This window comes from Rhineura floridana, chromosome 3 (assembly GCF_030035675.1).
Source record: "Rhineura floridana isolate rRhiFlo1 chromosome 3, rRhiFlo1.hap2, whole genome shotgun sequence".
Classification (NCBI taxonomy): domain Eukaryota; kingdom Metazoa; phylum Chordata; class Lepidosauria; order Squamata; family Rhineuridae; genus Rhineura; species Rhineura floridana.
The window spans coordinates 64,227,336-64,248,927 of NC_084482.1; the positions used below are offsets into that span (position 1 = coordinate 64,227,336).

The 21,592-nt window shown below is 41.2% G+C and overlaps 1 protein-coding gene across 1 annotated transcript in view; it reads left to right on the plus strand.

The window, feature by feature from the left end:
• Nucleotides 1-21,037, plus strand: part of SEC14L1 (SEC14 like lipid binding 1) — a 58,043-nt gene extending 37,006 nt beyond the window's left edge. Inside the window, exons 8-17 of the mRNA XM_061616339.1 lie at nucleotides 210-399; nucleotides 3,306-3,394; nucleotides 6,206-6,276; nucleotides 8,136-8,307; nucleotides 8,818-8,952; nucleotides 10,250-10,384; nucleotides 11,631-11,882; nucleotides 16,131-16,309; nucleotides 18,481-18,582; nucleotides 20,497-21,037. Coding sequence (XP_061472323.1) covers nucleotides 210-399; nucleotides 3,306-3,394; nucleotides 6,206-6,276; nucleotides 8,136-8,307; nucleotides 8,818-8,952; nucleotides 10,250-10,384; nucleotides 11,631-11,882; nucleotides 16,131-16,309; nucleotides 18,481-18,582; nucleotides 20,497-20,512 — 1,341 coding nt within the window. The 3' untranslated portion in view covers nucleotides 20,513-21,037. The remainder of the gene's footprint in view (nucleotides 1-209; nucleotides 400-3,305; nucleotides 3,395-6,205; nucleotides 6,277-8,135; nucleotides 8,308-8,817; nucleotides 8,953-10,249; nucleotides 10,385-11,630; nucleotides 11,883-16,130; nucleotides 16,310-18,480; nucleotides 18,583-20,496) is intronic.
• The last annotated feature ends 555 nt before the right edge of the window (nucleotides 21,038-21,592 follow it).

Genomic DNA, 21,592 nt, shown 5'->3' on the forward strand with positions numbered 1-21,592 from the left:
TCGAAAGGTAGAATGTAAAATTTAATACAAAGAGTACAACATATTCACAATTAGATGTATGCAGAGATACCTAAATCTAGTGAATCATGGTGACAGCCCTAGTTTTCTGCTGTGAGGGTGTAAGATGGGTATTTTGCTACTCGCAAAGGCCTCTGCTTCAGAGTCACCTGGTTTTTAACTTTTGGTCACCTTTACTCACCTTTTTACAGATCCCAAAGGATGAGCATATCTTAAGATTCTTGCGCGCTAGAGATTTCAACATTGATAAAGCCAGAGAGATCCTGTGCCAGTCATTAACATGGCGCAAACAGCACCAGGTGGACTATATTCTGGATACTTGGAACCCTCCTCAAGTACTGCAGGATTATTATGCAGGAGGCTGGCACCACCATGACAAAGGTACAGTAGCAGTTTATAAAGATTGTACTTTATTTGAGGAGGTCTCAGAGTGCCTGACAGATGGGGAGATCTGTTTTGACTACTCAAATGCTGTTGATTAGTAGAGCCTAGAAAAGAGAGCTGAAATTTTTGTGGTACTTTCTGAACAGATCAAATAATTTGGACAAGCTAAAGTGCTTAAGTGTGCTTATCAAGAATGCTGTGAAGCTCTGTTAGATCTAAAGTATAAGGTATCTGGATATAGTGGAGGCCACTGCATAAGGAACTCAGCAGGTAGAGTTTTGGTTAATTGTAGTAGGCACACAAGAATGTTGTTTGGTATTATGAAATGGGGGTGGGGGGCAGAAGGTAAAGACTCAAAAGTGTTGTACAGACATTGATTTTGTTACTCTGTTACAAAAATCAAATAAATGGAAAATTAAGTAAAAATGTCACATCTCTTCCTATCCTCACAATCTTCTTAATTCCTCCTCTCATGAAAAGTTGCATTATAAAACTATATCTTTTGAAATGAGTTACTCAACAGGTGTCATCTTTTGTACAATTGGTTTAAAAGAATCTTAATTTTCCAATATCTATGGCTTATGGTCCTGCAATATCATAAAACTCCTGTTGTGTTTGTAATAGTCTGTAGCTTTTGAAACATTAATAAAAGTCAGCTGGCTCTGTTCCATATTCAGTAGGAAAAGGGAGCCAAGTTCCTGACCTGTGATCCGATTTATCAAATTATTGCTTTGTTTAAATATCATGTCCCCACAGGGTTTCACATGTAAAGTCATTATGTAAGCATAAGTACCTAAGTCTCGAAATATTTATTGAAACAAATGGGTGTGCTAAGGCTAGAACAGTGACATGTTCTAGAAGTTGTTCCTCCCCCATCAGCTGGAACTTGGTTGGATTGAAAAATGCTACTTTCCTAGCCTTCCCTGATGCCTCACACTTCCAGCCCACAGTAGGTGAGCCAAGGGATTAGACTTTTAAGTGCCCGTGCATTTTAGGGAATAACCTGTTGAATTTCAATCCAATTTTTTTATATAAAAAAATCTGTCAGGAATTCTGTTAATGGCTTTGGTCAAGTCATGTTTTGTCTCTAGCTTTTACTCCCTAAGCATAAAATAGGAGCATTAATGCCTTACTAGCCTAAGGTGTTATATACATATTAACAAAGTGTGGTCCTGCATTGAGCAGGGCATTGGATTAAATGACCTCCAAGCTACCTTCTAACTCTCATAATTCTATGTGAAGTTTTTCTAAAGTTTACCAAATGGGACCAATGAAATGTATCAACTAAGGTAACCCCTTCATTTGAAGTTAAAGAGATTACACAAACCATTTGACTGACATTCTGCCTTGGTATAGGGATTAGCGCTAGAAAACCCTGAAGGTTTTAGATGTTTTGGAAGCTTTGTGTGGTACTTTGGACCTTAAGTCTGTCTTCTGCAGTCCTTCCAGGCCTTAGGTATAGTGATACCTCCTGAGGCAAATCTTTTAAATGTAAAGAGCCCCCAGCTACTCCATCTAAGCCTAGATTGCTAAACCCTTACTCATTTGCCCTTTTGTGCTTTTGGGAAGGGCTTTCTGTAGCTTTTAAAATGTTCCTTAACTATTTAAACATTCTTGCAGTAGGAGGAAGAAAATGCTTCTGAATCTGTTTTCAAGTATCGTTTGGGCAGAAATGAAGAATTCATTAACGCATAGTTTTCAGAAATGTGTTCCAAGGACAATGAACACACAGTACAGTTTGTTGGAATGAGTGAGAAAATGTGTCTGCTGTCTTTACTGCTATAAATAGTGCTTTAAGTAAAATATTGCCATTCTCTGTGTTAAAATCATTCAGTCCCTGAAAATTATGCTTCAAAGAATAAAAGCTGGTAATAATATATGTTGGAATCTTAAGAATTTCAGCTTGTTTTTTTTTAAAAAAAAATAACTACTATTTGTAGTGGGGAAAATTAATAATTTTTCTCACCACGAATAGTAAAGGTAAAGGTGTCCCTGCACTTGTAGTGCGAGTCGTTTCCGACTCTTAGGGTGACGTCTTGCGACGTTTGCTAGGCAGACCGTATATATGGGGTGGGATTGCCAGTTCCTTCCCCGGCCTTTCTTTACCCCCCAGCATATGCCGGGTACTCATTTTACCGACCACGGATGGATGGAAGGCTGAGTGGACCTCGAATAGTAGTCTTTAATTTTTCTTAAGATTCCTATATATATAAACGTTAATGTTATAGCACATCAAACATCCCAAATTACTTGTGATTGGACAGGTTTAAATGAACCTGTCTCCTGTCTTTTTTGTCAAAACCCATTCATGCTGCTTTAAGTACTAAAACCTCTACAGATTCCCTCAAGCTTATAAAAAGTTTTTATTTGTTCATGAAAGCCAGACACTTTAGGTTAAATAATAGTTTAATTTTTCCATCTGGCTGCATTATATCAATAATTCAGCCTATAGGAATGTTAAGCTTTTCTAGGGCTGCTCTGCAATTATTAAAAATATTATGAAAGTGAAACACAACTGCTTCAACAAAATATGCTCCTTCAGTCCTGCAGTCTAATTTTTCATAACTCTGCCAAGTTGCCAGTACTACCTCTTTTCTTATAGTATAGCTGTGAACATACAAAGAATGTTTCTCCCTTTCCTTCAGGATTCGAGACAGTACAGGTTTTTAGTGAGGTGGTGGGTCTCTACTCATCTAAAGGTTAAGCTCCATCAAAGTTCAGATTCACTTTCCAGCCAAGAAGGTGTGAAGTGGCTTTTATCGAAAGCAAGGTTACCAAGCCAGTACTGATCATTATAGTTGCCTATGTTTTAAAAAAAGGCCTAATGAGGCCTTTGTAGATATGCATAAATCCAATTAACAACCACAGTTATCATTGCTCTTCTGTTTGTTTATTTTGTTCAGATGGGCGTCCACTGTATGTGCTGAGACTTGGTCAGATGGATACCAAAGGCCTGGTGCGAGCTCTTGGGGAAGAAGCCTTGCTTCGCTATGTAAGTGCCTCAGATGAAGTTTGTTTTTGTAGTGAACACAATGTTCATATTTTACTGCTTTGCATCATACTAGAAAAATTAGCACACTGTGGTTGTCTTTGGCAATCTGTGTTCATTTTGAACAAATCTGTTCCGCCAGAATGACAGATGGGGTTTTTTGGGGGGGGGGGTAATCTTAAGGTATGGTCTAGTCATGCAGGAAAATGAGATTGTGGAATTCTGAGGTAGGAGAGTGGATTGCACCACTTCAGATTGTAGGTGGGATGCCATTTTTTTAAAGGTCACCAGTTTTGTTTTGTTTTTAAGTTAGCATGCAAAGGAAAGGGGAGGGAGCAGTAGCACATATGGGAAGACATTCTATGCCAGCTAGTTTTCTGTTTGCTTGGAGGCTGTTTGGGAGGGAACATTAAAGAAGTTATTTCCTTCACCCCCACCCTATAGTGTGAAGTGGAATAATCCAAACTATTATCTCATTCTATAGCATTCTGCAAACCAGGCTGAACCATAGATGGATGGCAAAAAGATTATGAGTTTGATAGTCTTCTGCAGTTTCAAATGTTCCTAAGCTATTGAAGAACCACTTTTCTACTTACACAATATTTCCAGTCTACACACTTATGCCAACCGTGCAATTGGTACTATTTCTTGAGCTTCTCAGAGCCATTAGTGGAATTTTTTTAAACACATTATGCACAATATTCACTCAAAGTTGCAAAAAACCAGTCGTACTAATCTTAAAAAGGCTTAAAATGAGAAAATTGTGAAGACCAAGTCATAAAACTGTTCTGTTTGATGCACATATCTGTTATCACAATAATATATCAACTACTGAAACAGTATATGTTACCTGCTTACAGCATCTAATCCAATTTATTTTTATTAGGGGCTTTGCCCCTGCATGCTTTATGCACCAACCCCACCCCAGGAAGGGGAACCCCAAAAATTTCATATATTAAAATCCTTCTTAATTCCTCCACATTTTTTTTCCTGCTGCCTCACATTCCTGCCACATGTGGAAAATTTTCCTTTTTTTCCTGACACTTCCCAATGTATGAGTGCCTATTTTAAGTATTATTGCTGGAGTGATGTATCTTCTATTCATTATCTTACAGCAGTACTCTTTCATTGTCATATTCAGAGATCCCACATGCATTCCTCTATACATTTTCCCAGATATCTATTGGAATATTGTCCCCTTATGTCTTAAGCAGAGAGCCAGTGTGGTATAGTGGTTAAGGTGTTGGACTATGACCTGAGAGACCAGGGTTCAAATCCCCACATGGCCATGAAGCTCACTGGGTGACCTTGGGCCAGTCATTGCATCTCAGCCTCATGAAGACCCTATTCATAGGGTCGCCATAAGTCGGAATCGACTTGAAGGCAGTACATTTACATTTTTTATGTCTTAAGCATACTTACTGTATATTCTTTAATTTGCTCTGGCTCTGTGCCAGGTTTGAGAAGTAGTTGATTTTTTTTACTAATACATGTGGTGTTGGCTTAGTGGAAAATGTGGCAATATTGGCATGTGGTGTGATTCTCTTAAAGCTGTGTTTCTATAGTATAAGAGAGAAAGTGCGTCAAAATGTCAGGTGAAATTCAATATTGGCATTTCAAAATGTAGTACACTGAAGGAAAGGGCCCCAATTATGCTTGAACAATGTTTGTAACCAACTCAAAAGATCATTGTAGCTTCTCGAGACATCACTACACACAAATGTCAAAAATCATGGACAAAAAGAAAAGTCAGGTAAATGTTAAAGGCTGTATTACATACGTGGCCCTTGAATATTGCCTCCAGGTTTGTCCACTGTTTAAAGTACAGGACAGGGAACATAAGAAGAGCCTGCTGGATCAGGCCTGTAGCCCATCTAGTCCAGCATCCTGTTCTCACAGTGGACAACCAGATGCCCGGGGGAAGCCCACAAGCAGGACCTGAACACAACTCTTCCTTCCTGCAGGTTCTAGCAATGGGTATTCAGAAGCACACTGCCTCCAGATGTGGAGGCAGAGCACAGCCATCATGGTTAGCAGCCACTGATAGCCTTGATGGCCTTATTCTCCATGAATTTGTCTAATCCTATTTTAAAGCCATCCAAATTGGTGGTAGTCAAACTCTACTGTGGGAGTGATTTCCATAGTTTAACTATGTGCTGTGTGAAGGAGCACTTTCTTTGGCTATCCTGAATCCTCCAACATTCAGCTTCATTGGATGTCCATGGATTCTAGTGTTATATGAGAGGGAGAAAAACTTCTCTACCCACTCCCTCCACGCCATGCATAATTTTTTATACTGCTATCATGTCACCACTTACTCACTGTTTCTCTAAACTAAAAAGCCCCAAATGCTGCAACTTTCCCTAGTAGGGAAGCTGCTCCATCCCCTTGATAATTTTGAATGCCCTTTTCTGAACCTTCTCCAGTTCTACTTTTTTGAGGTGAGGTGACCAGAAATGTATGCAGAATTCAAAATGTGGTTGCACTATAGCTTTGCATAACAACATTATGGTATCGACTTTTTATTTTAAATTCCTTTCCGAAAGATCCCTACCAGTTTGCTTAAGGCAACACACTCAATAATCTGGAACATAAATGGAGACTATGAAGGTAAAAATGCTAAAACAAGAGATGGAAAACATATGACTAAAGTCTGTAGAATCGGTGAATTGGCAATATATTAATAGGAAATGATTTCTCTCCTTTTAAAATTAAAACACAGGTGATAGAAGTAGCTCTCTTGCCCAAATTGTAGCCATAGTCATTCTGCAACAGCATCTCTGCAATATTCCTGTCCCTTTTGTGTGTGTATAGGTTCTCTCAATAAATGAAGAAGGTCTGAGAAGGTGCAAAGAAAATACAAAAGTGTTTGGAAGACCTATAAGGTAAATGATAATAGTTGTTAAATGAAACAGAATGAGTAGTGGAATGTTACATGTAGAGATATTCCATGCCAATTTGGGTAGTGCCTCACTGAGTGTCCTAAAATTGATTCCTAGATAGCTAAGGGAGCACACTAGTGAAATTCCTACATAAACCTGTCATGCATATGAACACAGAGCCCACAGATTCATGCCCCAATAAGATCGTGCCCTCAAAATGGCATACAGTGTTGATAACATGCAAGAGATACACCGAGAACCACAATTGACCCCACTGGAGCAGGAGCTGACACCGGTGCTCCTTTCCACAAGGCAGTTGTGGTAGACAGAACTCAGTGCACCACCTTTGGGCCCAACAGTACATGCTGTTTGTACCAGAGAATAGCTGACTACTTCTCACCAGTGTCATCACATCTTTCAAAGCTTTAGGTATGTAGAATCAAGGTGGGATCACAGGCATTTATTTGGCTGTTTTGAGGTGAGAAACCGGGAGTAAATGCTCTTCAATGTACAACTAGCTATGGATCATCCCTATAGCAGTTGGGGCATGTATTTATTTGAAATACTTATATCCTCCTCTATAGCATTAAAAAAAAGTAGAGGTGTCCCCGCACTTGTAATGCGAGTCGTTTCCGACTCTTAGGGTGACGTCTTGAGACATTTACTAGGCAGACCGTATATATGGGGTGGGATTGCCAGTTCCTTCCCCGGCCTTTCTTTACCCCCCAGCATATGCCGGGTACTCATTTTACCGACCACGGATGGATGGAAGGCTAAGTGGACCTCGACCCCTTTTACCGGAGATTCGCCTTCCTCCTTCCGTTGGAATCGAACTCCAGCCGTGAGCAGAGCTTCGGCTGCGTTACCACCGCTTACCACTCTGCGCCACAGAGGGTCTTATATAGCATTAAGGGTCTTAAATTCTCTCAATACAATTGCATTAAGGCATTGTATCAAGAACAAAAATATGGCACCACAGGGGGGTTTTTGGCAACATTTCCTGCCCTCAGTCATGTTCTTTCTTGGTGTGTTGTCTTTCACTTGCTGGTTACTAGTCAGGAACTACCACTGTGGTCCCCTGAGGCAAGGGAGTGGGGCTGAACAGCTGGAACTTGGCTCAGCCTGTGATGGTAGTAACGAACTCTGAAAAAAGAAGCTGAAAATATTAACTGTGCTTCAGAGCAGAGGGCAACACAATTGCGCTATCCACAGGCCTGTGAGACCTGCATACCCCAGATCTGTGAACAGTTATGCCCAGTTGAAGTCTAGTACCAGACTGCTCTTGACATAGGATGGTGTCACAGAATGCACTAGTGAATATTCGGAGGCTTAGTTTTCACCTCTCCTGTGCTGTATTGCTTGACAGGCTACCAGCCTTTGTGCTTCCACTGCAGGGCGCAATGGCATGCAACATTTGGCACTTCGATGTGCATCATGCCAAAGCTGTTATTTCAGAGAGAGGTGCATGATCCATGCATGGATCAGGAGGACACATCTCACATGGGTTTCAGCTAAAGGATTGACCAGCTATGAAAGATAGCTTACCGGCTCCATGTGCCCCTTTAAGGAGACTTTTGCCTGCTTCATATTCAGGGTAAAAATGAGTTTTATCCCCCACGTTCAGAGTAATGCGTGGATCAAAGGGAATTTTGGTGATTTTGGGGAATGGGGAGTGGCCATTTTGAAGCTTTGAATGATGTAATTTCTGTAATCTGCTTACCAAGTAAAGCAAATAAGAGTGGGTAAAGTGAAATAGTGAAGTAACCTTGATACAGAACTATTCAGCATACTTTATTTCATGGGTGGCAGGAATTAAAGCTAGTAGAAATTTTAAGTCCATTGCCTTTATTTTGGGAAAACAGCTGCTGGACCTGTTTGGTGGATCTGGAGGGCCTGAATATGCGGCACTTATGGAGACCTGGTGTCAAGGCTTTGCTAAGAATCATTGAGGTAGTTGAAGCCAATTATCCAGAAACATTGGGGCGCCTTCTCATACTGCGAGCTCCCAGGGTGTTTCCAGTCCTTTGGACACTGGTAGGTTCATATGTTTTTGTCTCCCTTAGGATCTGTGGTTTGGAAATGGGACCCAGCCTGTACACCACTTGCAAGCTTGATTTTTATAGGTTCATTTCTGGAACCAAAACAAGAAATTCAGCTAGAGTAATGTGGCTGGTTCAGTTATGTGGCCTGGCAAAATAATGCGTCTCTTATATATGTCATTATTATGAGTGTCAGACATAGTAAAAGTATGCCATCAAAGCCATTTGAGGATTGGTTTCAACTAACTTGGTTTTAATAGCAAGTGAGCCAGCTCACAAGGTAGCATAGAGCCCACATAGGCAGAAGCCTCCTGGCTGCAGGGAGGAGCTCTTGGAATTTGTGATCTACCAACTCTGGAGCAGAGGAGTTGCATGCAGCATGCATTTCTGACTTAGGACCCCTGGTATCCCAAAGCAGCCCTCTGTTTCTGAAGCTGCCACTGCCTCCACTACTATCACCTCAAAGGACGTGAGCTACCTTACTAACTTGGTATTTAACTTGCAGGTTAGTCCATTCATTGATGACAACACACGAAAAAAATTCCTGATTTATGCTGGCAATGACTATCAAGGTTCTGGTGGGCTGTTGGATTATATTGACAAAGAAATTATTCCAGATTTTCTTGGTGGAGAGTGCATGGTAGGTAAACGATAGGTGTAGCAGAACTGTTTATATCACTGTTGTCATGCAAACTGGAAGATAATCCTGTCAAATGTGTGCTTTTTCTGCTGTTCATACTGATGTTAAGCCAGTAAACAATCTGTGTGGACCAGTATGAATAACGGCAATTTCTGGGGCTTTGCTTAAATCACAGGTTAACCTAAACATTTTGAATAACACAATCATTGGAGCATACTGCAGTTCTAATTAACCAATGCATCTGTAATTATTGGTTTACCTGTTGATTACTGGAAACGGTGTGTCCTTTTAGTGGCAGTAAAATGTAGGCAGGGAAGTCTCCAGTTATCTGAGCTATGAAGCAATCTTTAAGCAAGCTGCTGTTCCTTAAACTTGTCTATTGCATATGGAGTATGGCAATAATACTGACCTGCCTTAAAAGGCTGTTGTAAAAGATTACAGTGATAATGTATATGAGCCTCTTTCAGAACTCTAAAGCACTATATCAATGCATAGTATGAGATTTCAAGCAGTCTTGATTTTGGATCTCCAGAACTCCCTGGCATAAATGCCGTACCTTGCCAATGTTCCCTACTTATCACATGCTGCTAGTGGTTTAAACTGGTACTTGCCACCCTGTGCTAATGTGTGCTACTCAGTGCATGGCACTAATTCATTTCATCTAAGTGTTGCAGCGTATGCTCCTTCTCATGGATGGAATTATGCCCTCTTCTAGGATGCTCCATTTCTGTCTGTCTCTCTTCCTTGCCCCCCCTTTTGTTCTTTCTCTCTCCAATAATTCCATGGCTGTGGACATGTTGGTTCTTCATTGGGTGGTGGTGGGGAGGGCTTTTTCCTAAAGCACTTTTCATACTTTTGCAAACCTTAGGAGGTACCCCAGCTCTGCCAATAACCACCACCTTTTGCATGGCTGTTGCTGTTTTGGCTACAGAAGCAACAGCCCTTGGAGAATCATGTTAGAATAAGAATACAAGATACCTTAAGGGACCTGTGCATTAGTATGGAGGGTCTAACCCACCATATAAGGTTTGAGTCAGTTCTTCTAACCAGAAACGTGCTGTCCTGCACAGTTTCTCTTGTTGAATCAGTATCTTCATTTTTATATGGAATTGTATGTGATGGAACTTTTTTTCAATAAGCCGGTTCAAATTTGCTCTTCTGTGGTGGCTCAGTCACCTTCACAGATGGAGTTATCAAATTTGGGGGCATATTCTTCCTGGGGTGTGATCTATATGAGTAGAGATCTAACTCTGATTTCTTCCCCCTCCTTCTGCCTCCTCTAATTAAATCTCTGAAGTGTGAAGTTCCAGAGGGTGGGCTGGTTCCCAAATCTCTGTACCGGACAGCAGAAGAACTGGAAAATGAAGATATAAAGTTGTGGACAGAAACCATCTACCAGTCTGCAAGTGTCTTCAAAGGAGCTCCCCATGAGGTAAATTTCCTTGTTCCTCTTCTTGCATCCAGTATCCATGATAGACAAGCTCAGCCCTTGGTTGGTTTGGGATGGGCTTCATGCCAACTTCGTGCGATAAGAGTTGCTTTAGATGATATTTCAGCTGGGCCACTTTTTAAAGTAATTGTTCATATGATCGGGAGAATTTTCTTCTCTTCCACAGCTAGAAAAAAATGTGTCTTATACATTTCATATTCACAGTGGAGGAGTTCAAATCTTATTCAAGTCCATTCAGATATTTCATTGCTCATGTGAGTTGCCCTCATATGAACAGTTACCAGCAAGAGTGGGACAAGTCCTTTTTTATTGGTTTGCGTTGATAAGCAATGCTCAAATTATGAGGAAGAAGTAGGGCGGCATGCAACTCCTCCCCCAATCCTCACTCTCTAATTTTAATCAAATCATGGCCTCCCTGCACTCTTTCCAAAAGAGTAGCTAAGGAAGCTGTCACAAAAGGCGAGAGGGCCAGGCTCCTCTGGTCCGCCTGTAATTTGAGCACTGTCTTATTGCCAGTGCTTGGACCACAGATACTTCCTAGACCCCCCCAGCCACTGTTTCTAGTCCTGCTGGGAAGATAACCCTTGACTCTCTTCTTTCCTTCCCCCCCCCCCGTCTTCACTTGGTTTTTTTAACAGACAACAAGGGTATGCAGTGCAATTTGAAATGATAAATTCCATCAGTAACTGCAGCATATTTTTATCTACCTTTTTAGAGTATATAGTAACTAGAAGAATATCCATGTGGTTGAACCACCAATTTGTTTTCCCTAGCAGTGTTTCTTGAAGGGATCAGTCTTGTGATCTGTACTTTCCTAAAGGGGCAGGATAGGGAGATGTGCTGGATGCAGAAACTGTTCCCTTTGATCACTGGAAGGCTCTTGAACTATATAAGGCATGTATTTGTTCTCTCCACCTCACCCTTTTATGGCTTCTAAAAAAACAGTTTTTTATTAAATTGTAGGGGCTAAAATGAAAACTCTGTAATTTGGTGTACTTTTTTAAAAAAAAATGTACCATTTATAAAGGTTGCACAGTCAGATATAGAAGCAATTAAACTCTTGCACTTGCTTACAAATCCATCGTAGCAGGTTCAGTAACAAATGTCAACACAACTGGATTTGTACTCAAGAGCATGAAATTTGACAGTACTGCTAAGTTGGCTCTTCTCATCAAAAAAAACTTCTGCTTTGACTGAGTTATTAATATGTCTCCTTCTGCCTCTCTAGATCTTTATTCAGATTGTGGAAGCTTCCTCTGTGATCACCTGGGATTTTGATGTTTGTAAAGGTGACATTGTGTTTAACATCTATCACTCCAAGAGAGCCCCACAGCAGCCTAAAAAGGACTCCCTGGGGGCCCACAGCATTACCTCTCCTGGTGGCAATAATGTGCAGCTGATAGACAAAGCCTGGCAACTGGGGCGAGACTACAGTATGGTGGAGTCTCCACTTACCTGTAAGGAAGGGGAGAGTGTGCAGGTGAGAACAAGCCTCTGAACACAATCCATGACCTCGTTCTTGACAAAATGACATTAGAAGCCATTTAGAAGTAACCTGTCTGAAACAGAACAAGTCTTTCAATCATATGTACTGGCAGTAAGAGACTACAGCAGAGCTAGGTGAACCCGTTCTCTCCAGATGTTGTTGGACTCCCTCCTCCTCATTAGCCCTAGCTGACATACCCCATATGGTGATTTTTGTCATTCCCTGCCTGCCATAGACCACTGGGGATTTTTCTGGGTCTTCACACTATGAATAATTTGGTCTTTGTTCATATATTCCTCCCTTTGCGGACACTGCCCACCCATGTTTTCTGAGGAAAAGTCCTTCTTTCTCTGTTTGAGATTTTTGTGGGAGGGCATCTCAACAGTTCCAGATTCAGGTATTCAATTGCTTCAATACTAGAGCTCAGCTTGATGACATTTGAATTCAGCCGGGGTACTTGATTTACTAAGCAGTTAACAGGGTTAGTTGACTTTGCCGGTGAACCACATTCTTTCTTATTGATTGATTGATTAATTGATTGATTGATTGATTGATTGATTGATTGATTTATATGACACCCTTCCTCCCAGCGGGAGCCCAGGGCAGCAAACAAAAGCGCTAAAAACACATCACAGCATCATAAAAACAGACCTTAAAATACATTAAAACAAACAACTTTAAAAACATTTTTTTAAAAAAGCTTTTAAAACATCTTTAAAAAAGGGTTAAAAACATATTGTTTAAAATAAAAAAAAACATATTAAAAGCAATTCCAACACAGACTTCCTCTTCTAGGAAAGCTGATGTTTTTCCCAGTGGGTTTAGCTCCTTTAACTCTGACAGATCCTCTTCAATCTAGATGGAAAAGAGAATTGTCTGTGAGATTGTGGAATTCCCTCCCTAGCGAGGTTCGACTGGCTGCCTCACTTTCATCCTTTCATGCCCAGGTTAAGACTATTTTATTCAGACGGGCTTTTAACTAATATTGTCATTTTTTAACTTTTACTGATTTAATCTATTTTTGATTGTTTTAAACTGTATATTGCTTGTTTTTAATTGATTATGGTTTTTATCTGTAAGCCGCCCTGAGTTCCTTGGAAATAGGGCGGGGTATAAATATTTTAAATAAAATAAATAAATAATAAAATAAATAAATTGCTGCATTTGGGTGTTTCTGTTGCCACTATTATGGCATTAGGCTATACCCAAGGTAAAACTGCTGTCTCCCAGCAAATCATGGACATTGATCTACAAAATCATTTGCGCTTGGCCGCACTTTATGGAGATTATGCAAGAATGTTTACAACAACAAATTATATGACAAATTTGTCAATTCCCAAGTATAGAAAAGCTTTCACGCTCGCTAGGCTGAGTGTTTTACCTTCTGCGTGACATGGGAGATGTGGAAACTGTTGCTTATGTGCTGCTGTATTGCCCTTTTTACTGCGACTCCCGTTTTGATCTCATCACCCCAATTCTTCCAAATATCCCAGGGAGGTCTGATGCATTTTATTTAGAATATTTACTCTCAGATAGGAACCCGCAGGTTTTTGTGCATCAGCTGTTACCTGTAGGAGACTAATGATGGAAAATAATAATAGCTAACCTTTTGGGGGCTTTTTGCCCATTGGTGTATTTATCCAACACCATTAGTGCCATATGATCTTATGTTGCAGCCATTTGTTTCTTTCTCTGTAACATATTGATATGTTTTATTGTTTTAATATAGTGCTGGTCTTTGACCATAATAAATGATTGATTGATTGATTGACCCCATAGGGTGATGGAAGGAGCTGTAGCCAGCAACATCTACAATGCTACAGGTTTTATTTATTTATTTATTTATTACATTTATATACCACCCCATAGCCAAAGCTCTCTGGGCGGTTTACAGCAATTAAAAACAATAAAAACAAATATACAAGTTTTAAAACACAAAACAATTTAAAAACACAATTTTAAAAAAATTAAAAACAATTTAAAAACACATGCTAAAATGCCTGGGAGAAGAGAAAAGTCTTGACCTGGCACTAAAAAGATAACAGTGCTGGCGCCAGGCGCACCTTATCAGAAAAATCATTCCATAATTTGTGGGCCACCACTGAGAAGGCCCTCTTCCTTGTTGCCATCCTCCGAGCTTCCCTTGGATTAGGCACCCGGAGGAGGGCCTTAGATGTTGAGCGTAGTGTACAGGTGGGTTCATGTCGGGTTTCCCATCATCCCTGGACTACAGCACTCTTGGGTTATCTGATCACAGCCAAAGATAACTGGCCAGATCCAAGAGAATTCCTGAGTTACAATGAAAAGTTGTATGCTGTGGGATCTCTAGAGAACAATGGTTTGTCCTGTGAGTTTCCTTACCTAAAGTATGTCACCTTATTGTTTGCTATAGGATGGGAAGGGATTTTAAGACAGAATTTCTCAATTTCTTTTTAGCTTAGTGTCTTCTCCGCCCCCCAAATTATTTTGCCTTCTGCACCCTACCCTAATCCTATTCCAAACTTTCCAATGCACAGTTGAATATGCAGTTATCCTTGTGCATAGTGGTGCGTTTATGAGGATCTGCAGGTTGGGGCACAAAGCCAACACTGGCATTCAAATAAGGACCAGACAGGGTGCCACCAACCCCTCAAGATCACACCGAGAAATAACAAAAACAAAGCAAGGGGCAAGTGGGTGGGAACGAACACACACACAGGAGTGAGGAAAGCTCTCTGATATTCCTTTTTAAAGAGTTTTTTTAAGAGTTCCATGTACCTCAGGGAGGAGGGGGAAATCTGTCATCATTTTGGGAGCTACTACCTTAAGGACACTTGGACAATTTTAAAGCATGTTGTTCAAATCAGTATAGTAGCAGTAAATTAGCATGCTACATGCTGTTCCTGCATAGCCTCAGGAGAGCTGCTTTTCTTTGACGCAGCTCAGTATACCTGAAATCTTCTGTGCTTTGGAGAGCAAGCGAGCTGATCAGCTCGGAGGATGAGTGAGGATCTTCTATTCCCTAGAAGCATAAGAGTGCCCAGCTTGTCAGGTTCATATCCTACCAGTCTCTCTAGCTTGAGAGGTTTCATTACCACAACCACTTTCCTGAAAACTGAGTTGGACACACAAATGTCCTCCCCATCCCCCTTCTTGAACCCCCATTGCCATCCTTAGAGCTTCTCTGTGTTACTATGAAGAATGCAGGTGTCATCCTATTTTCTGTCAGCTGTACCTACTTTTCACAACTGAACTTGGGGAAGTTTCTTTAACATTTCTCCCAAATACCCCTTGGAGGTGAAAATCCAGGCTATAAATTTTAAATGACATTTCTGGCAAGCAAGGGATTGCAGCTTATTAATTGTCTCTCCCTCCCCTCCCCCCCAAGTTCTAAGAATGCAGTGTTCTAGCCCTTAAATCTAACATGTGGATGAGACCTGAGGCAGGTTCTTTCACATGCAGTGCTTCACAGTTTTAACTGTTATTCAAATTAATGTGCCGGAATCAGATATTGGTTTCCACCACCCCCCTCAAACTTGTATTCATATCATAGCAGGGGTGCCTGTTGGGTTGAGTGGTCAAAGGCCAGAGTTGATGCAAGCAGTCTGTGCTGAAGGAAAGGCCTGGGATTGCTGGCATTTTCTTTCCTATCCCCACACATATTGATCAAGTATGTCTGAGCAGTGAGAGGAAGATCTAGCCACATGGGGGAACTGAGCATGAGCACAACTGCAAGGCTGAATTATTTTGCAGTCTTAACAGTTTTCCATGTGGTTAAAATTGCCACATGCAACATTCTAAGAGGTGAACATTAGCTGTGACACCTGCAAGACCTGGTGCCTATTCTCCGAGGGCTCAACCTGCTGTTCAAATTGCTTAGAGACCATTGGGGTGGGGTCTTGTTTAGGTATTGTTGCTAGGGGCCACAGTTTTGGAGGTGATGTATGATTTTTGCTATTTTGATTATGTTTTTGTATTAAGCCTTACTTTGAATTATACAATAAATTATATAATCCTCTATTTGTTTTTATATCAGATGCTTTGATTTTTAACCTTTACATTACATGACCACTAAATTGTGTTACTGAATTATCTTATTAATGAAAGTTTTCTGAGATGTTAAGCCAATTTGATCATGGTTTGCCGTAGAAAAGTGGCATACAAATAAACAGTGATGGCAATGTGGTAAGTGGCTGCTTCTTCACCATAAGTCAGACATGAGCCCTAAACAAGCCCATTGCCATGTTTCTGCTTTGCTTTCAGGGGTCCCATGTGACTAGATGGCCTGGTTTCTACATTCTCCAGTGGAAGTTTCACAGCATGCCTGCTTGTGCTACAACCAGCCTGCCTCGTGTGGATGACGTCCTGGCATCTCTACAGGTCTCATCTCATAAGTGCAAAGTGATGTACTACACAGAAGTAATTGGGTCAGAAGATTTCAGGTACGCTTAGCTGTGGCCTTGCAAGCCTCATCCTGGGGAAATCTCAGCGGAGACAAAGTCCTCTGAAAGGAAATCAAAAATATTTCTTATGATTGGCTTTGCTGAAAAGCAAAAACTAAACATTAAAGAAAGTAAATCCTGGGTCCTTGCAGTCCTTCCACTTTCTAACCTTTTTTCCCCTAAGTAATTCTGACAAAATATTTACATGAATAAAATAAATATTGTACTTGGAATAAATATTAAAGTTGGCAAGAATTTGGGGAACAAAAGGGAAAGGAGAGAGAAGCCATTGTGATTGGAGTTATCTGGTCTCTTAGATTGGGCATTAGGGGAAAAGAGATTGTAGTCATGAGGAGTCATACAGGCTTCTAAAGCTTTGTTCCCTGATCATACAAAGTCCAAGTTAGCCCTACTCCAATCAGACACTGGTTAAAAGGACCCAAGATTCTGTCCTATAGCCATAAAAGCTACAAGGATCTTTTGTGAAGGCACAGATTCTCATGAAATCAAACTCTATACCAAATACCTTCCTGGATGCCTGTAATGCTGGTTGTGTTCAGAGTATACCTAGAGTAGACTACATGAAAAGTTAGCTGCTCCTAATTCAGCATGCTTAAACATGCCTTTGCCCTGGAAGAGAGTAGCATTTAGTCCCAAGGATTACAAAACTGCCTTACTCTGGCTACATTGTATTGCACAAAATCAATGACATGGTAAAAACCTCTTGGTTTGATACAACAGGTGGTATTCAACTACCATGTACTGTCAGCAGAAACATTTCCACTTGTGCAGTGTGACCTTCCTCCTCTGTGTGTGCCCCATGCCCTCCTCAAATCTGCTCCAAAGGGTTGGGGGAACCCCCAGAACAGATTTAGGTACAAGGAAGAAGGAGAGAAGGAGAAGGTTCCATTGCTCAAGCAGAAATCCCTGCTCTGATGGAACTAGAGACAGCACTAAATTGAATTCCACCCAACTTTTTAACCAACATGGATGCTCTCATTCAAGATAGCCAAGGTAAAAGAAGTTGTTTTCCTCAAATCAACTGCAGTCTTTGATCATAAGAGGCAATGTCATACCTGAACATTTTTCAGTGTGAGGCATTGGGAAGAAAGTTCTTTTAAATGCAGGTAAGGACTTATTTACATAGTTGCTTATCCTGAGAATTACTTAACATTTATCTACTGAATCAAGGATTGAAAAGGCATTTGGATTGAAGGAAAAAGCCCTTGTTCACCCTGGTTTCTTTGATTAGCTGACCATGTAAATCAGGGATAAAGAACCTTTGTTTTTTTTTTCCTGTGGAGGGCAGCATTGCCTCAGTGGTAATCTGTCAGGGCTCACATGCAAAGCCAAAGATGAAAGTGTTCTGAATTAACTGAACAAATATAAAGTCTGGCATGCTTCAATTTTCATAATTGCTATCTCAGATTCCTAATCCTTTGCAGGTCTGCTCAGAAGTAAGCCCCACTGGGTTTGATGGGGTTACTCTCAAATATATAGAGATTATTTTTTGTACAACAGATCAGTGCAGCTACTGTTCTGGAAAGCAAGTGAAAGTAATTCTATGCACACAGATAAGAACTTTTCTCCATGCTGTGCAACCAGAAAAACATAACAAAAGAGAACAGTATTTATATAATAAAATACTGCCCCTTCCAGTTGTTCTAAAGCTACATAGAGGTAGAAAATACTAGTAAAAACCCAGAGAAAATAAGGAGGAAACAGGAAGGAGGGAACTCTGTTGGGATGGAAGAAAAGGAAGCTTCAAGAGCTGTGTGGAGCAGTATGGGGCCATGGGTTGCTTACCGGTGATATAAATCACGTCATTATTAGGACTTAAGCAGGCACGGAGGAAGGTTGGGAATTGCATGAGAGACTTCTGACTTTCTTTGGTGAAAGATGATGTGTCCACACCCCTCCCAAGTCCTTTAGAAGTATCTGAGGACTTGTTGCAGGATGGCAGTTGTGTCCTGCTTGAAACAAAATATGCTTCTTCCTTCAGAGTTTTCTGTGCAGACAACTTGAAGAGTCTGTCTCTCCAGGTGCTGGGAAAGGGAATTTCTGCAGGCCACTGGCAAATTGCTTTTTAAAGCTAAAATGAGCAGCTCTTTTGTGCAGCTTAACATGTGATAAAGTGCCATATCCCTAACACGTGCCTGTCTTTTTCGCAGAGGGTCCATGAGCAGCCTTGAATCAAGTCATAGTGGATTTTCTCAGCTCAGTGCTGCTACAACCTCTTCTGGCCAGTCCCACTCCAGCTCCATGATTTCCAGGTAGTGCCACTGCCAGCAAAAAGCCAACTGATGAGATGGCCGGACCCTCGTCTGTGGCAGTCAACTGCAATACAGCGTAATCATCAGTGACAATTACAAACAAAACAAAAATGGAAGGCCTTTTTATAGAGAGTAAAGTAGCTGTGTGCATTTAAATATACTGGTTTTGTTTTGAACTAGAACTGAGAGTGTCCAGTCTTAATGCAGTAGCCATAGTATTTTTTTTATAAACATGCTTGCACAAATCGGAAATGAAAGGGCTGTTTTGCAAAATGGAGGAGTAATCAGTGTGGTTGAGAACTTATTTAAAAACTTAACATCCTTTCAAAGCATTCTGTAGTGCATTAGAAATCTAACCTAAAGCTCTTGCCGTTGAGGCTCTCACAAGGTTTGAAAACACTTCCTCCATTCCTGCTACTGTGAGCCTCCTCCTATGTTACTGCTCAGCATTAAGGCCTGGAGGAGAGCAGTGACTGGATACTTGACAATTCATGAAGTGCCAGCTGGTGACTGGCTGAACTGCAACCTTTTCCTCTAGCTTTTTCAGAGGTGGGGGCTGCCTTCTGCAGAGGAAGCAGGATTTCTGGTGCTCCCAGGCAGCCATTTTGACATTAGTACATTCCACTTAAGCACACTGTTAAGGGCATAAGAACTCCAGCTTTGGGCATTGAAAGGTTTTCAAGTCTAAATACATACTTCTGAGCACTAAGGATGGGAAGGAAGAGGGCAGAGGAGGCTCTTCTCAACATCCCAAAGGCCAGCCATGCTTTGGGCTCCCTTCTACTGGAGACTCACTCAGCTGACCACAGCCCACTTACATCTGTTCACCCGCTGAATGGTGGCACCCTTTCTGCCAAGAGCTGATGAGTGGAAGGGGTGGCTGCATCAGTTTTTCCTTTTCCTGCCCTTCCCTTAGAATTCCCCTGCCTGTCCTAGAAATGCAAAGAAGAAACCTTATATGCCATTACAGTACAGGCAGGACACAAGCATCTTAGCAAAGTGCAGTCTGCTGGGACTACAATGACTGCAGCCCCACTCCCACCTCCAATTTTCCTACAATGAAAGCTTTAATTACTGTGCTAAATGCTCTTTTAACCCCCAGCAGTTACTGCTTTGATACGTGAGAGGCTCCTGCTTGAAACCTGTTTGTATTTTTGGAAAGTTCAAGACCCAAAACATTCAGCCTGTCATCAGTTTGCTGTGTTGCATCAAACCTTAGTAGCCAGCTGGATAAAGCATGTCAAGGACTGCAAATTAGTCCCCGAAGCGGGCAATAGCTGCAGTAGTAGTATCCCCTTCCATCCACCCCAGGTCTGAAATATATTTAAAATAAAAGGACCTTATAAACAGGGCTAGCCCAGAGAAGGCTGTTTGCTTGCCCAGCCTTGCAGTATGTGGTGGTGGTGTGCTCTGTTTGGTAAAGAAGACAGGAATGAACGTAACTTGTAACTTCCTTATTGAGAAGATGAGGGAACTTGTTTAGAATCAGTGTGTTAAAAGCCTATGCTACTTTAAAGGGAATAAAAAGCTGAGCAAAAGCAGTTGTCCTCAGAATTAGACAGCTAATAATTTTGGGTGTTTAAAGTATTAGGCCAAGGTGGGCCTTTAAGCAGTGGAGAAGTGGCAGAATGTAGATTAGGTCCGATAAACTCACACATGCTATCTTGCTTCTCCTACTGCCTGTAATAGTGGTTTAACTAATGAGATCCCAGCATGATATCAGTAGCAGTTTTAATTCTTGATATGCAGTCATGAACATGGCTCCTGCTGCAAAGAAGCATAGTGCCCTGTCCAGCCAGCCAGTGTTCCTGGTGCCCTGGTCGGTGCCAAAGAGCTCTTACCCACTTGTAAGGGCTCTGCCTTGAAAGATGGTCCCCCTCTTTCTCTCTCTCTCTCTCTCTCTCTTTCTCTCAGATGGCGATTTTGCTGACAGCTGTAAAGAAACCGCTTCACTCAACAATCCACATCAGCCCAGAGATGTCTGGCTTTGTAGAACTTTTTTGAGTTGCAGCCACTTCTGTTTGAAGATCTATTAAGTTTGCTCAGAAGTGTCCTATTGGCATACTTTTCTCTAGAAGTCTAATGCATCTTTCAGAGCTCAAAGCACAAACACATGAGGGGGTCCATGCATCACAAAAAGCAAGACTTTTTTTTAGTGGAGTGCCATGGCAACTATGACCCAACTAATCCTCTTCTATATATAGTGTGTGATCTTATCTCTGTTATTTTGCTGTCCCTCCTTCCTGCCAGAACTGATAATTCTGCTGGTCCTTCTTTCACTAAACTTAAATTTTAACAACTTTGCACCTCCTCTGTGTTCATGAACTTCACATCAATTTCTGTAAATGTTTTGTAACATATTACCTCTACCTTGGTAATAAGATAACAGTCTTTAAAAGATTTTTTTTATTTGTATCGATAAATAAATGTGAACTGTTTGGGGGTAAAAAGTATGAATTCGTTCTTCTCAGTGTGGTTCAGAAGAGATGGCTTTCCCAAGAATGCAAATGGATGCTGAAGAAGAGATGGTATAACAGGGTTGACCTGAGCAACATGAAAACTATGGAGTTCTCCATCATATGGCTTGTCCTAGACTTGCATTCCATATCCAAACTCTTTATTCATGTATAAAAAGCCCACCCCTTAAAGTAGGGGTTTGGGGTAGGTGTGAGGGAGGCAGATTGAGGCAACTGACTCAGGCGGAAGATGCTGAGGGGCAGCAGAGACAACCCCTGGCCATTCCCTTCTGTTGGAAGATGGAACTATGTGTGCCATGCACCCTGTCCTACAACCACTGAAGTAGTTTGCCCACCTGAAGACACGTTGAAGGAGACTATCTAGTTGCCGGTGTTGAAATAAGACTTAACTGACTGTACTCTTGGCTTCTGCAAATGGAATTGGGGAGGGGGAGGTGCCATCTTGTCCTCTGGTTTAGGCAGCAAAATATCTTGGCCTGGCCATGTGTATATGGAGGGAGCAAGGGTGGGGAACCCTAGGATGCAACTTTCAA